The following is a 17,386-nucleotide window of genomic DNA, read 5'->3' as shown; positions in this document are numbered from 1 at the left end:
TGCGGCACCGGTAACATCATGTGTATTCGTTACCCAGCTGAAGCGAGTGGTCCTAGAATGTGAACCTAGAATGTCGCCAAAAATAGTTGAGTCCCGTCCGAGTGAACGGTCATAAAGAGAAGCCGTCGTTTCATCGTTTATTTTCTCCCCATCTGGCGTCCGAAGCACTTAATGTGCAGGACTCATCTCGATTTCCCTGAACAGCAGACTGAGACATCGGGGTTTTCGCCTTGTTCTTGACATCCCTACACCTTGACAACATAAGAGGTGCCGCCTGTCGCTTACCTCTCGACTTGTAGTAGTCATGCCGTGAGCGGCCGTGTGCACATTTTTCTAATGCGCCGGACACCGTGCGCGGGGCTGAGGAGAGGTGCGTGCCTGCATGTGCAACACGTGCACACGGCAATGGAGAGACCCGTGCAAAGCCTGCGCTTTTTGGCAAAGAAGTGAGGTTTCTCATGTTTGTATTTATCGGTTCTCCGGCTTACAAAGTATTTTGTTGAAATGTTTCTTTATTGTCTTTGTTGTTGTTTTTTTTAAAATCCAGGTCTTGATAAGCGACCCCCGGAAATCGTTTTCAAAGCACTCGTTCGGACAGGCCTGGGGCATTACGAGAACGTGCACACGGCATCGCTACTGCAAGGCGTTAGGCAAGCTACAGATGGTGGCACCTCCATGAGCGGGCCTATACTCCGTTTCATACATCAAGTGCAACACTGCCAAAGCTACAGCTCTTGTTTGCGCTCTCCGCATCCGCGATGAAAAATAGTGTCTGCTCTTGACGAGAGGAAATAATAGTTATTTTGTCTGCAAGCTTAATACATCTTACATTTGCCATCAACTTCATAAAGAGTACATTTTTTAGAGAGAAAGGATCGGATTCGGTGAAATTGTATGTTTTTTTTATGTTGTTTTCGTTCGTGTCGCGTTTTCGCTGCCTCGCAACCTTGCCAGCTGTGCCACTAGACGGCACTGGCTGTGCTCTCCGCGCTGCGCATCTCTTTTTGAGAAAATGGTTCTTCGGTACGCATTTTTTCTATAAGATCCGCACTGCAAAGATGTCTAGGCATGCGAAGCAAGTTATTTCAAACGTGTATGCTGGGAATAGAGCCTGTTTCTGCAGGAACCACTCGGCCACAAAACAAGCGCGTAGCGATACGCCTCCCTTTTTTTCTTTTTCTTGCGGACTACTTGCGTAGCTTTAGCTGCGTTGCATCTTCTCTCCGCTCCGTGAGAAAACCACAAAGCAAGCTCCAGCTTACGGTTTCTCTTCTAACGGCACGTTCCCGTCTCCTGCTCTCTTAGCTTTGGCCCACTCAGGACTGTTCTTGCCACAGTGCACCCTGTGTGGGACACTTAAAGCTGATTTCAATCCCATTATGCTTCAATGCTTGGAGTTCCACCCTCCAGCCACTGGGTAACCCTCCGACCTCGAGCGATGGGAGACTACGGTGCCCAGCGGTCGTTCAGAGGGTGCACTGTGGCAAGAACAGTCCTGAGTGGGCCAAAGCTAAGAAAGCAGGAGATGGGAACGTGCGGTACTCAAGCTGGCGCCACGTCACCTGTTGTAGTTTGTCAGAGACTTGTGAGGAGGGTGAAGATGGTTCGCTGATTGTGATAATTCCGAGAGATTTCGTGATACGAGACCACCTGCTCGCCAGTATTCCCTCAGGCGGCGGCAGGCCAAATGATTAAGCTGCTTCGTTACCTGGTGACCCGTGTGAGCGCGGACCGATATTAATTCGATGGGGTGACTGGGAGGAGGAGGGAGTAGGAGGTGAGCAACCGGGGGGCTAGGCCAGAGATTTGACTGTGGGCGAAGTTTCGGATGGCTTATTTATTGATTCGCTGGAGATGGTGGAGGCAGGGGTAATATATATGACAAAGGCAACCGTCGCCCCCAGAGAAGTGGAGGCGGTAGTAGTGCCGGCCGTGACCTGCTGCAGGGAACTGGAGACAGCGTTGAGCGCGAACGCTTGGCAGGGGAGGTATGAGGCTGCGTCTACGTAGACGGTCTCTGGCTAGAAGCAGATGCTGAAGAGCTTCCGCGTGTGTCTTGTGGAGAGCGACGTGGTGCTCTAGATGCATATATTCTTAGTTAGAGGATACACTACGAGGACGCTGTCTATTGCACGGTGAAGTGCATGTTATGTAGAGCGGGGGCCGAGAGGCGAGAGATGGATGTGAGCAAAGACGCTGCGGCTGGTGAGGGCTGAGAATACTCGTTCCAACTGGGCTGAGCGGTGGGCTTCCGTGAGCTCGGTCATGGAGTTATGGGCGCCGATGTGAAAAAAGCCGTCATTGGATGTATGACGGGGTAAGTTGAGGATAACCTTGTATGCCTTGGCAGTATTCTTGCCGTTGTTATTAGGATGCTGAGCATGTGGACCTTGTGACCTTGTCAACTTCTAGCACCCGTCCTCAAGGGCCACGAAGATGGGGGAGGAGAGCCGCTTTGTCTATGTCGGCGTCTATGGGGTCGTATAGTATGAGAATCTCCGACTTTGTAGGGGAACAAGCTAGACGACGTTTGCGGCAGAGGATGCTACAATGTCTGCTCCTGTAGGGAAGCGTGCCCCATTAGCTGCATTATCTTAACTGCGAAGGAGTAAAATTGAAGAACGATAAACCTTCGTAAACTGTTTACCTTTTTTATGCGGATCATGTTGCGTTCTGCATTTAGTACCAGACATGGCAGTAATTGAATTACAGTAATGAAATTGCTGTAATTTAATTACTTTTTAGTAATCTGTAATGTAATTACTTTTTCGGTTCGGTAATTTAGTAATGTAATGAATTACTTTTTGGTAGTAATTTCGCAGCAAAAGTAATTAATTCCTTCCGAAATTACTTTTACTTAAGTGCGCCACTACTCCTTCAATAGACAACAAAGTAGAGTGTCGCGAAAGCAGGAACGACATGCGGCAAGCCGAAGCCAGCGTAAAGGATCGGCAAAAGGAGACAGAATTGAGCAGAACAGTGCGTTTGAGACCTCGTGTGTAGCAGGGTGTCTCCCAAACAATTCTCCAAGCAGCAGGATACAAGGCGCCAAGAAAATGCCGAAGGGACAGATGGTGCAAGAAGGCTGGAGTTGAAAACTAGTTGGGAGCGCGGCGCAGTGGCACTCACTGTTGCGTCGGCTAGGGCACAGTGGTGCTTGGTTACACTCGTCACCACGGGGTGAGGGAGGGTTGAGTTGGGGGAGATAAGCGGAAGGGTCCATGGCGTGAGCCACCGTGGCTTGAGCATTAGTGAGCACAAGGTACCGACGTCGATTCTTGGGACTGCGGAAGCAATAAATAACCTAGCTTCTTCGGGCCTTCAAATGGCGGAGACAGCTCCGGGCCAGCGAGACGCTGGGTTCGCTGGTCATTTCACGATCGTTCGACCATGCTTCTGCTTTTTTTTTTTTTTTTGCTATTGTCTTATTTTTGTAATGGCAAGTGCTATTGGAAAAGAGGAAATGAATAGCTCTCTGGGATGGAATTTGGCGGGAAAACGAAATAATGTGTATGCTTCGCGTCTGGAGAACAAGTTGCTGTTTTATTACTAGCTTTACTTAGTTTTTGCATAGGCGGGGACCGGAAAGTAATTTAAAAGTAATTGAATTACTCAGTAGAAGTAATTGTAATGTAATTTCATTACGTTTTGGCAGTAATGAGTAATATAATTTAATTACTTTTCTGCGATTTCCAGCAAAGTAATTAGTAATGTAATTTAATTCCTTTTCAAAAGTAATTTTGGCATGTATGTTTAGCACGGCATGGTTAAACATATGCGCTGGGAATGCAGTGATTCACTTTCGTATTTGTTTTCCACGAGTACAATTAACTACGTATTACCTAAGAAAACATGGGATCATGGCTTTTGTGCGGTTCGAAGCGATGCGACAGGGGGAATTTCCCCGACAGTAAACGATTTCTCTCGAGTGAGAAGCGTACTTTTTACTTATTTTTTTTGGGGGGGGGTTCGTTTTCTGTCCCAGAGAAAGAAATATTTTGAGGACGTCCACAGATGGTCTCAATATCTAGCATCGTATTGTAACCTTCATGGAACACCTGCGTGATCATTCGCAAGAGATAATCTGTTAGCATATATAGAGATCTACCTGACATAAAAATTTCGATATGATCAGAACGACACTACGTTTACATCACCAAGACGCTAACGGACGACATTTTTGTGAACGTACACACATAAGCACAAATTAGGCGGGCTGTCTGTGCCATCATAAGGATACAACTGCGACTCGTGCCGATGTATGCTGCACTATATACCAAAGAAACCCCATGAAAGGGGTTCGGAACGGATTTGTCGGTGCCTTCTTGAAGAAGCACGCGCGTTTCTATCTAATACATTTGCATTATGTTCGTGCAAAGATGGCAGAGCGGAAAGAATGGATAGCGGCATTTTTTAAACAAAAAATATTAGCAACAGGATGCCATCACTCGGATTTCTTTTTTTTTTTCTTTTTTTTTGTTCCAAAGTTTAGAATTGAATGAAATATAACCTCGTTCGACCGGCAAGTGTCACTGGTTCAGACAGGAGGGCGTCGTGCGGGGATATACCACACTAGCTCATTGAAATACACTGTCACTGTTGCAGTGCGTTTTCGGGTTTCACAGTGCTTCTGTGACTCATTGTTTTCTGTGTCCTTGATTTTTATTTAATCAAGAAATAAGTAATAGTAATTTCCGCTAGTCCGATGTCGAAACATCGGCACGTGCCCTGGCGAACAGCCTCCTTTATGCTCAGCTTACTGGCCTGAAATTTGTTCTTCACCTTTTCAGAATATGCAAAAGGGGTCAGGAATATTTTTCGCGCGTGCTTGTGTTTTGCCCAACTGCTGGTAGAGTTTTTGCGCGATAAGTTATTTGGTGGTGCTCTGTGGATCTCCATTCCGAGGGTAAAGGGACATCCGCTAGGCGTATATATAATAGCCTAAATGTGGTCGCTGAGAAACATACTCTGCACGTTAAACATTTTGGGAGGTACATCTGTAGTATATCTGTGGATGTGCAACGGGTATTAAAAAAAAAAAAAAAACATGGTTGCCTGAGATAAGGTCTTCTTTTAGTGACTTTGCATCTTCGAAGCTGAAGTATAAACTCAGTTTGATTTTTGAACGAGATTTAATAGCTTTAATCCCTTGCATGTTCCTCATACCTGAGCACTGTGTGCCCAGGTAGAAGCATTTGCGGCGGAAGCTGATCAACGGATGTTGCCACAAAATGGGCGAATATGGCTACACGGCGGGTGCCGCGAGCGATGTCGAAAACTGTGGAGACAACCCGAAAAATAAAATAAAGAAACTGTGCGTTCTAATCCATGTTGCGCCTACATTACCCCACTGAAGTAAAGCATGAATGCAGCTTTCAAAGCTCATTCGCGCCGATTGTTAGCAACGCGGTTGCTGCTATTATTGCACTAACTGCAAAGTAACCATCACATCAACAAGAGTCCTCTATGCAAGTTTCCGATCGCTTTGGTGTCGTGGCTGCTGCGGCGCACCTATTATTTCAATCGTTTTTTCTTGTGGTTTCTTGGGCGTCCCTTTTGCTGCAGCAGTCGCGTGGGTGGACGTGACCACTGCAACCCGTGTTTTATTGAATCTTTTCTTTCACATCTATTTCAACCGCCTTCTGTCAGCACGAGTCATGTGATAGTGGCCCAGTTGAGCTAGTCATTATCCTCGAGTTGGGGGCAGACAAAGAAAGGCGAAAATATGTAAGTGGATTCCTGCATCAACAGCTCTAATAAACATCTCAAACGTCGCTGGTTATGAATTTCTTGTGGCCGAAGAACGCACTTCCTGTTTGGTGGGTCTTACACACGGTCACACCCATGGATCTAGGACTCGTGACCTTCTTTTCACAACCGTGAACCATGATGTGGTCTGCGGCGATTGAGCGAGTTTATTATTACGGCGTTCTCTCAGGTCCGCCTTCCCTGATAAACCTCTAAAGCTTGGTATGAACGTGCTGCTACTGCAGCGCTCGTTGCTCACCGTGCGTTTCTTTTATTACAGAAAGCCAATCTTGGGACGTTGGCGGGTGTTTATTTCCCCTGCATTCAAAACATATTCGGTGTCATCTTCTTCATCCGTCTCGTATGGATCGTCGGCACAGCCGGCGTTCCCGTCGCCTTCCTCACCGTCTTCATGTGCTGTTGCGTGGTAAGTTAACCGCCTGCCTTCATCGCTGACCACCCCTTTCACTGTCACCTCCCTGTCCCGTTCGCCGTGTTTATTGCACATTATTTTTTTTTCTCATGGTATTGGCAAGCTGGCTTCACAGCATGCATGGTCTTGCTGCGGCGAAGCCAAAAAACGTGGACGGGCTTGAAGTGTAGTGAAGGTAGCCAATACGAATCGCGAGGCCCAGCGGCAAACATATATTTAATGCATGTTGTCTTGTGCTCTGCTCTTTCGATCGCAGTGATGTTTGACATGACAGCCTTTGACACCCCAAAACACGCTGATACTTTAGAATTAGGGTGTAACTACTCGTTATTCTGCTGTTTTCATATCGAAATTTTGAATGTTTCTTTTCTCTGCTTGCGATTTTTTTGCAGACATTTACGACCTGTATTTCTTTGAGTGCTATTGCAACAAATGGAATTGTACCCGGTAAGTCCGTTCAGCTTAATTTTATTTTATGCAAAGTTTTGGAAGCTTCATGTGGAAATGTAGTGCTAATTGCTGACCCAATGTATATCCTAACTAGGAGCTGTTATTCTTCAATGATGGCATGCAAGGAACACCGCGGGTGTTTTATTGCGTAAGCAATACTGCGCCAGATTTTGAGCCGTCGCGTATCCCCGGCGGACGCCACGCTTGACCTTGAGCCCCTGCTGCGTCGACTCCTGAACCATAAGGGAAGGGAGGAAGGGTACAGGCACGTTCACACAGTTTTCAAGCGTCCGCTCTCCGTACTGACGCACCGCTCACTGTCCTCACGCACTTTCTTTGCACTCCTGGCGTTCCCCAGATCGCACTCTCTCACCGCATGCGATGCGAGCAAGGTCGCAAGGTCCGATGTTGCATGCGCGCGTCGAAATCCAGGCACGTGCGCCAAAGCGGTGGTCGGGACGCACCACTCAGGGTCCAAGCGGCGGACAGCCGCCGCCTAGAGTAAGGAATTGCGCAGTAATAAAAAGACTATCGCTAACAGGAGTGAGAGTGGGAAGATAGAAATAGGAGTTCGCGTCGGGGTAAATCAGTTACTATGCGGTCATGCAAGGAGAAGCATCGGCGATGTGCCGAAGCCAGAAAACGGCAACGGGCTGAAGAGACTGCTGAAGAACGTGAACAGTTCAGTTCAGTTCAGGCGTTCAGTCGTGTCCGACTCTTCGTGAAGAACGTGAACAACGGCTAGCAAAACGGAAGCTACACCCGCAGCTACACTGCATGCCGAACCTTAAGCGCAACCATTGCAGTATTGCTTGCGCAACTTGCCAGGTTTAACCAGAGCTAAACTACTGCCATTTTTTTTTAACTGTCTATAGATCGTTATTTTAAACCCTGCGAGAGATACATCGGTGCGATATGTACAAGCAGATTGTACAGTAAGGCGACTTTGTATGATAGAGCTCAGTGAATAAGCGATTAATTGACTATAATTAACTCATAAACTTCCTACTTTTGATTTTAGGGTCAACATGATATTAATAAACTGAAGTCCATCAACATAAAATATGAGTTCAGCTTCTAAATGTTCTTTATAGACAATGCAGTTCGAAATTTTTAAGAATGGATAGTACTGAACATGTGTCCAAAAGAAAACGCTTTTTTTTTTTTTTTTTCAAAACTAAAACCAAAAAACACTTCCTCATATGGAGAATAGGAAAGTGGCATTCGCGTAGTTGCTCGGTTGCTCCCCAAGCGATGCACACCCACCACCACCCACTCATGAAAGTGGGCGTGGCTTGTCGCAGTTTTCACTCTAAATAAATTATTAGAACTCATAAAACGAGTATTTACATAATCGTAGAAATAACAAATGAAAGACTACTTTTTCTATTTCAGTAGTTTTTTCTATTTTAGTAGTTGAAGTATTTGCCGGTAGTGGCACTGTGATGCACACGAAAAGCGCGGGAGCGCGACGCGCGTTTGTTTTCTGTGAACGCTGTCGCCCTGTCGCTGTGAAACGCTGCGCCGCTGATCGATGTGATTGTGCTTCTAAATTTGTGTGACCGCAAAACGTATACAACTATTCTGTGTTCTCTAACCATGTGGAAAGGCAAGGATGCTTCGCTTCTCAGCCAATTCAATAAAGAAGCGCAAGTTTTGCGGGAATCAGTACGTCCGTGTTTGCCATCACGTACGTCGTGCGTCCTCAGCTGCAAGTGGAAGCGCCGCGAAAGTCGGTGGCGTCGTGCACGAAACCTCTTTTGATATTGGTGGTGGTGAATGTACTGGATACCGTTTGATAGACATTGCTCTCTTCCAACAGTTTCTAGCCAAAGTTGCAGGATGCAAGGTATGTGGAAAGGGCAGACTTCAACTTGGAGGAGACTTGGGGCAGTGTAGTGGTCTCGCATCAGTAATGAAAACGACATGTGATTTTTGCGGTAAAGAGAGCATTTTTCAAATCTCAACATTTCTTGGAGGAGCTCATGAAGTGAATGTTAGATTTTCATACACGTTGCGCTCAATTGGCAAAGATAGAGAAAGGGGCGCACTGCATTGTGTTTTGATGAACATGCCTCCGCCACCTACGAAGATGAAATTCAACCAGAAAATTCTGGAGGCCATACATAAGACTGCGGAAGAAAGTATGCAAGCCGCCACAGACGAAGTGAAATTGTTAGCATCTTAAGACAGTATTGCGGTAACTGTTGATGGCACCTGGATGAAGTGAGGGTATTCGTTATTGTATGGCATTACAACAACTATTTTGACTGACACAGATAAAGTTTTGGACTGTCAAACTGAGAGTAAGTTTTGTCATCTTTGTGCTAGCAGTCAACGCACTGATTAAACGAAAACAGACAGCTTTGCAACATCACACACACTGGTTCCAGTGAAGCTATAGAATCCAGTGGTGCAGTCAAGGTTTTTTCACTCGCTCTTTCCAGACCCGTTGGCTCAAGTACACGACATACATTGGGGACGGGGACAGTAAAGGTTTCTTGGCTGTTAGGGAGGCTAAAACCAATGACCACGAAGTAGAGAAACACAAATGCATTGGTCATGTGTAGAAGAGGACGGGAACAAGGCTTTGAAACATCAAAAAGTGTCTGAAGGGAGAAACTCTGGAATATGGCAAAGCTCTGTGTGGCAAGGGACGACTGACAGAAAAGGATATTGATTCACTTGAGTATTATTATGGGAAAGCCATTTGAGAAAACACCCACAGCCTTGAAGCAATGAGAAATGCACTGGGGGCAATAAACTTTCACAAGATTTCCACTGGTGAAAATCTGATTCATGCCCTGTGACCATCAGGGCAATCTTCATGGTGCGGCTACAACCATAGCCTCGCTCTAGGCTCTCCAGAACCTTACTAACTCAAACACTCTCTTCCGGAAGCAGTGATGACAACCATCAGGCAAGCTTTTCAAGCTCTTGCAACACTTGAGCTGCTCAGGAAGAGCCCTCATAGACGCACGCAGAATGCTAAGAGCCTATCAATAGGTTGATCAGGAGTAGGTGCCCGAAAACAACGTTTGTAGACTTTTGCACAGTAAAAGCAGCTGTGTATGATGCAGTTAGCTTCTACAATGATGGCAACAAAGCAAAGAAGCAAGTTCTTGAGGCCCTAGGTATCTGACTGGGAGTGTTTTGCAAAGTAGCCCTCAATCGGATTGACAATGCTCAAATAGTGAAGGCTGAGTTTCGGGTCTCTGCTGAGAGCAAACGACGGAAGGCCAAGGAAAGTGCCAGAAAAGGTTTTGGAAAGAAATCTGATGCAGATGATCCTCCAGACTACCCCCAGGTGCATATTAGACGGATGGTCGAGGAGTTAAATCTTAAAAACAAGATTTCTGGAAAAGCTGTTTCGACTTGAATTGGGAACATTTTCTCGGCAGTGAATAAATTCTTTGATTTGAAACTTCAGTCAATAATTCCTGAGTGGTCATTGCAGAGACTGAACCAACAACATAACGTTCTACTGAAAACTTTTTTTATTTGCTAGTTTCTCCATCCAAAAGCCCCCTAGTTATAATGTAAAACATAAAATAAATTGTATTTCAGGAATGCAGTTAACAAATTTATTTCTTTTGGTTCAGTCAAAACCCTGTGTTGCAAAGAAGATGTCAGAGTACTTTCGTCGCTCTAGAACGAAGTTATTTTAAATATTCCCTGACCAAAGTAAAAAAAATTGTTTTAATTTTTTTTTATCAAGTTCATGCTATTCAGTTCTGTTAGAGGTTTCATGTGGAACAAGTAGAAACATTTAAATAGGTGTGAAAATTTGTTTATATTGAGTAGAAGTTGAGGTATTCGCCCCCAAAAAAAAAGTCGTGTCTCCGGGTGCCATCATCCCTTAACGTGAAATATACACATTTTTAGCTCGTAAAGTTGTCTTCCCACAATGCACATATTAAAGTGGCACTGCTTGCATTTCGAATACGGCAAACACAGAAGCAGTTTCTTTTTACGCCGTAGAAGCAGTTAACGGTAGAAACTGGGCTCAGCTTTAGGGTTGATGGCCTCAATACCTTCATATCATGCCGGGCACCAAAAATTTAAAAGTTGAGTAGTTCATTTTTTTTAATTGTTTGTCGCTGAACTCAATTGCGTACCTAATGTCCGCCTTGCTGTACAACCTACCTGCATAGTCCACACCAACATATCTCTCATGGGTTTTAAAATAACCACCTGTAAACAGTTAAAGAAACACCTGGTATAACATAAATTCTCAGCCTCTCTTTACAGGACACATAATATAGACACTCTTGAGTACTTGCGTTCGAAGGTTTTGATTCTATGTGCTGTGACTTGGTTGTTGTGCAAAGTGGTGGCGCATTTTTCTACGGGGCACATGTGGCATATGTTTGAAAGTGCAATGTTTTCATTTAGTAGTGCCATACGGCAGTTTGCTCAGTGTTTAGGACATTCTACTGATGAATCTGAGGATGCTAGTTCGACGCCGGCTATGGGAGCCACTTTTCAGATGGAGGCGAAATGCAGGCGGTCTATGTAATATGCGATGTCAGTGCACATTAAAGAACCCAAGGGTTGCTAAAATCAGTCAGACCTCCACTGCAGAGTCCGTCATAGCCAGTGTTGTTTTGGGATGTTAAGCACCATATATAATTTTCAGTTAGTAAAATCAAGATGAATGGTTTGGTTTGCTTTGGTTTATGGGGATTTAACGTCCCAATGTGACTCGGACTATAAGAGACACTGTAGTGGAGGGCTTCAGAAATTTTGACCACCTTCGGTTCTTTACGTACAATGAAATTGCATAGCACACAAACTCCTTGCTTTTCGCCTCCATTGAAAAGTGGCCGCCATGGCCAGGATTCGATTCCGCATCCTTGGGCACAGCAGTCGAAGGCCCTAACCACTGCACCGTCACAGCAGGGCTTAAGATGACTGGTTATTTAACTTGGTAGAAGTGTTGGAAATAGTCTTGTTATAGGTTCAGTATCTGTGCTTGGATGAAACCACTGCCATTTTTTAAAACAGAAATGACATCGGTTTAACGATGGTTGAACCAAGTTAGCCGATAACTCGGTTTTGAATGATTTTTTGGGGTTTCGCATTTGTTTTTGGACTCTGCTTGCTGAGACCTGTTAAATGGTACATAATTTCATGCTTTAGCATACACTTATATTTTCAATTACAGTAAACTAATTAGCACTACTTAATTAACACCTGCAATGAGTGTTGTTCAGTTGTACTCGATATAAGCTATCCAATGATGACTTGCTGCTGTAGCAAAAAGTTCAATTTTAATAAAAATTACCTAATTGAAGGTATTTTATTAAGACATACATTCAGTGTAGTGCAGTTGTAATCGATATAAGCTATCCAACAGTAAATGCTCTGATCCTATAGAATGAAGTTTGTTTTTCATTGCAATTAACTAAATAATGGTAGTTAACACCTGCAATTAGTCCATGGTAGTTATACTCGACATAAGCTATCTAACTATGTATGACTTAATGTGCCATAAAGCTCAATTTTAATAACTTGCTAATTGACTAAATTATTATGATGCATAATTAGTAAAGCATAGCATACTGTACTAGTGAGGCTTGTCACTAGACAGGCTAAGTGCCAGTTTGGCATTGGCTGAGCTTGGAGGTCAGGTTGACAGAATGAGACGTTTTCTGGGTTGGTACCTCGAGTAGTAGAGGCATCGCTCTAAAATGGCATTGTAGCTCTTATTTAGTCATACAGTGGAGTTTGTGAAATACAAAGCACACAGCTGCAGACACCTGTTGCACTCCATAATTGCTAGGTAAGGTGGTCTTGTATTGTTCTTATACACTCGGAAACTAAATTTCTTTGCATATTCATGAGCCATATGACTTCCATCATATGGTTATTGGGGTCAGAGTTATTACAGGCAACTTTTGGTGACACAGTCTTCAATACAAATTTCTAACTCTTGAAAGACCATAGTTTTCAGGAACTGGCTACTCATATTGTCATTGGTGCATAAATTACATTCAAGCAGCTAGTAAAACAGTTTAGAAACAAATAAATTGAAAAAGTTATTTGCTTGCTCATTGCTGAAAGCAGGAACAAATTCTGCTGCTCACTACTGTTGTCATGTCTGGTTTGTCAGTGCTGAGCAGTTCTTGAGTTTAGTTATCTCCATTGGTCCAGCCTGCATAGCATGCAAATAAGGAGTGTAATGCATGGGAACTTCACAGTGCTTTTTACGACCTTGAAGGTGCTGCTATTAGTCTGACAATGTAATTAACATTTTTGAAGAAATTATTTTTTATTTATTCAGTATGTACATAGCCTTAATGCATTGTATATAAGTGAACACAATGCACAAACAAAAAGCATTCAAACGAATGGAAAAATGCATTGTTTGATGAGATTTAAACAATTTCAGGCGATAAAGCATTCCGCTGATAAATTGTTCGAGCAAAGAACCATGACAAAAAGGATCACTCTAAATGAAAACTTGTTGACCTTGAAGACTTTGTCCTTCTTTGCAATATATATCTGGGCGGCTTCATATAATACTAATCTCTATCTATACCATTTTCACAATGGAAAATGCTCTGAAAAAATTTGTGATGATGTATTCGACAATCTTCTAAATCAGGCCACTTGACTGATTGTTTAGTATTAATTATTAGGGGTGAGCGACATTTGAAAAAACTGATATTCAGAATTTTGTGACTAAGGAGTGTAATTTACAACTTATTTACAAATAATCGAAAATGACCAAATACACTGAAAAATTTCAAATTCTCCGCACTTCCGTCACCCTGGGCGCTTCACCGCAAAGATTAACCACGTGGATTATGCATTGAAGCATCCTCAAAACGTAATGGGATCGTTTTATGAAAAGGGGCCTTTGTCGACAGTGCACAAAGTGAACCACTTGACTAAACCTGGAAAAAAACATCGTTCTCACTTAGGTTTCATCTCGCATGCAGGCAACTATCATGCAGATGTTTATCAGATGAAGATAGTGTGATACAAATGGTTTTCAACAGTTTGTTCAAGCCCATTGAATAATTAGACCTTTTGGTTAATTCGGACATCTTTTCTGGTCCGTTTGAAAGACAATTAATTGGAGCTAATTGTATTCAGCAGCAATATGATTGCTCCAACTAGTTTCGTGCAGGTCCATCTTGCACAAGAAACCAGTAATGGAATCCCGTATAAAATGTATCCTGGATTCTTCAGTAGGGTATACGCTTCTAGGCAATGCTAGTTTAATTTTATGCACAAATTACATGTCATTTATGAAATAAGCAAGACGAGCAAAGTTTGCTAGTTTTAATTTTCTGTCTCCTTATTTTTTCGCTGATCAAGTGTTTAATCATCTTTCCCCTAATCAGATTACATTAACAATTTCTGTGATTATCCACGTAAACATTAAAAAAAAAAAGATATAAAAGTACCATCCCCAACGCTTTCCTCGGCCTCGCCGACTGTTGGCTTCTTTACTTCAATATTTAAGGCATTTTTTACCCATATTGGTATCGATTTATATTTAATTGCACACCCCTCTTAATCATGCTTTGTTGGTGTGTGTGTCATGCTTACGACTTAAAAATGTAACTGTCTTGCTTTGAAGGCTTGCCAGGATATCAAAATGTTGCTTTGTGTATGATTCCCAGCAAATGCAGGCATATCCAAGCACTGATTGTACATATGTAAAATGCAGCTTCATGTCCAGGTCACTTGGAAAGCGTTTAAAATTGCACTGTAGGAAACTGAAAATAGATGCTGCTTCATTTACAATATAATTTGTGTCTGGCTCATTTATGCCAACAGAAGTACATCTAAATATTTCATTTTTGTGTCTTTGTATAGAACAACATCACATATATATATATATATATATATATATATAAAGCCTTTGGTAGATTGACAGACCTTGTTTTGTGTACAATTCATATGTATGAATTGTTTAACATTAAGTGCCATTCCCCAATTTGGGCATCAGGCCATTACAGCAGCTAAATTAGTTTGCAAGGATATAAAACCATTCTTGTGGTTGACAGCCTTGTACACAATACAGTCATCTGAGAACATGTGAAACAATGAATGGAGACCAGATGTGACGTAATTAATATACAAAAAAGAAGGCCCAGCATAAAACCCTGCAACACACCAGAAGCAACTAGAACATATCTTCTGGATGAAGTACTATTCCTGCCGTTAATAACAAGTAACCAGAAATCTAAGTTATGCACCTTCATCTAAGTTATATCCTCACACTTTTAATAGACAATGATTTTGTGATACTGTATCGAATGCCTTGTGAAAGTCTAAGAATACACAGTCCATTACTAACAGTTTGTCGACTATGAGGGCTACATCGCCAATATATTCAAGTGTCTGTGTAGGATGGGAACGGCCACTTTGGAAACCATGTTGGCTTAGTCTTCGGACATTGTTTTCCGAAGGGATTCAGGATACAACTCTATGGCCATGTGCTTATAATTTTACAGCAGCAAAGACTAGTTAACAAGAACTGGCTTGTAGTTTCCAACAGAATTTCATGGACCGTTTTTATGTATCAGTGTGACGCGTGCCAGCTTCTAATCAATGGGCAAACTTCATTATTTAAGAGATTTTTAGAACAAACATGCAAAATATATTGCCGCCATGCCGGAGCAGTTCTTAATAATCACTGCGGGAGGGTTCTCCAGTCTGCAAGCATCGGACATGTTTACACTATAATTGTAAACAATTTTTGTATACAAATGATGCTAAATTTAACAGGAGGCATGCATTCGATATGGATAATAGAATTGAATCGTATTGCAAACAATTTTATAATGAATCCAGTGCTTAAAGTTTTTTACTGTATTGAGGCACTAATTTCTTATATTACGTTTTTTTTTTGCAGCGGGTGGTTCCTATTTTATGATCTCACGGTCCCTTGGTCCCGAGTTTGGAGGTGCTGTAGGGATCCTCTTCTACCTAGCGACCACTGTGGCAGCAGCCATGTACATTACTGGCGCTGTTGAAATATTTTTGGTAAATATTTTTTCACTTTGCCACTGGTTACAAATCTGCATATGAGATAATAGAGGGATGGGTTGCAGGAGGTAAATGCATCTAGCGTTCACAGGGGGGGGGGGAAATAAAGTAATTTAGTGATAGCTTTCAAAGGTATCTAAGGTTATGTAGTTGAAGCACTATCACAATGCTGTTTTTACATGCTTTTGATGGCATGCAACTATTCTTATAAACCCAATGGCTTCAATACCTTGGCTCCCACTATGCATATAGTAGTATGTGAAAGCAGTGAACTGATTTTTACTTTCAAAGTTTCAGAACAATTTAGCACTGAAATGCAAAAAAAAAAGGACTTTTGCTAAAGCTTTTCTTTATCTGTTTATTTCAGGATTATTTTCAGGCAGTTGCCTATTTTCAGACATGTGTGCCTCTAGAGAGTGCTCATCATTAGATTATTGCATCACCATGCTTTCTTTTTTTTGTTCAGAACTACCTGGTGCCTGAGATGTCCCTTTACGGAGACTTCCGGGAGGACCAGGAGGTCATGTACCACAACTTCCGCACCTATGGCTCCATCCTGCTTGTGCTGATGACCTTCGTGGTGTTCATTGGAGTTGCCTTTGTCTCGAAGCTTGCACCCATCGCTCTGTTTTGTGTTCTCATCTCCATCACTTCTGTGTATGTGGGAGCCTTCGTCAACTATGCTGGGAAGCCAGGCATCGAGTAAGTCTGAGCAAATACTGCTCAGTTTTGTTACATACTAAGTGAAATAGGGGAAAGCGTATGTAACTGCATATTTATTTTTAACGTTTTCATTAAGTTGCCTGACTTGCAGTGAATATGTGTCATCAGTGCACTGTCGGGTATTTGTTGAGGACCTCCAGTTTTCCCTCAGCCTGTCAGTACAACAGTTTTACGAATATATCATGCAATAAATCATGGATCAGTCACTGGTTAATATGTCTAACTTTGCCCGGCTCCTCAGTGGTCATGTCAATTTTAACCACGCATTTGGTTGCAGGGTTTGTGTCCTGGGGGATCGCATTTTAAGTGGAGGTGACTACAACTGCACCAAGGATCGCAATGTTTCCAACTCACTGTGGCACATCTTCTGCAAGGAGAACGAAAATAAATCTATGGAGGAAGACCACACCTGCTACCCTTATTTTGAGGAACACGAGGCACACTTGCGCACTGCACTGCCCGGTCTGGCTAGTGATGCCTTCTTTGGTGAGTCTTTGCTAGCTTCAGTCAACTTTGTTAAGGCTTGTGTCTGGAACAAGTTCCTACAGCATTTCCTAGGCATTAGTGACTCAGTTATGTAGTACATGCTAAATACCATACCTGCACATTTTCTCTTTATCTGCTTCTTTATATGGTATACATATTAATAACGTCTGAAGCATGTAATCTATTTTTGCTAGATTTTTCACTTATTGACCTGCGTCAATATTCTGGCAGTGCCTTTTCACTCAAATAAATAACTGAAGAACTTTGCCAACCTTACATACTTGGCTATGCAAAGATAAATGAAGTGATGTTCATTGAAAAAGTTCTTAAATTTTTCTCCTCTTGATTATGTTTCCTTTAGAGAACATTCCTGTCATGTTTAAGGAAAAAGGAGAAGTACTCTCAGCATCAGATGAATCTTACTTCCCGTCCAAGAGTGAATCATACATCCAGATTGTGTGTGACATCACCACTTCTTTCACCTTTCTTGTGGCCATCTTCTTCCCTTCAGTCACTGGTGAGTGAATTTGCTTCCAA

The 17,386-nt window shown here is 42.8% G+C and overlaps 1 protein-coding gene across 3 annotated transcripts in view; it reads left to right on the top strand.

Moving 5' to 3' along the window:
- Positions 1-17,386, top strand: part of kcc (solute carrier family 12 member kcc) — a 353,291-nt gene that overhangs the window by 301,315 nt on the left and 34,590 nt on the right. For all 3 annotated transcript variants that reach the window (XM_084588671.1, XM_084588670.1, XM_084588669.1), the window contains 6 exons: positions 6,029-6,175; positions 6,574-6,628; positions 15,507-15,637; positions 16,107-16,342; positions 16,641-16,849; positions 17,211-17,366. In XM_084588671.1, coding sequence (XP_084444797.1) covers positions 6,029-6,175; positions 6,574-6,628; positions 15,507-15,637; positions 16,107-16,342; positions 16,641-16,849; positions 17,211-17,366 — 934 coding nt within the window. The remainder of the gene's footprint in view (positions 1-6,028; positions 6,176-6,573; positions 6,629-15,506; positions 15,638-16,106; positions 16,343-16,640; positions 16,850-17,210; positions 17,367-17,386) is intronic.

The sequence above is a fragment of the Amblyomma maculatum genome, chromosome 1 (genome assembly GCF_055883805.1).
Source record: "Amblyomma maculatum isolate TAMU_Amacu chromosome 1, ASM5588380v1, whole genome shotgun sequence".
NCBI classification, from domain to species: domain Eukaryota; kingdom Metazoa; phylum Arthropoda; class Arachnida; order Ixodida; family Ixodidae; genus Amblyomma; species Amblyomma maculatum.
The sequence above is the reverse complement of the archived record's forward strand: the minus strand, read 5'-3'. Positions and strand labels throughout refer to the sequence as shown.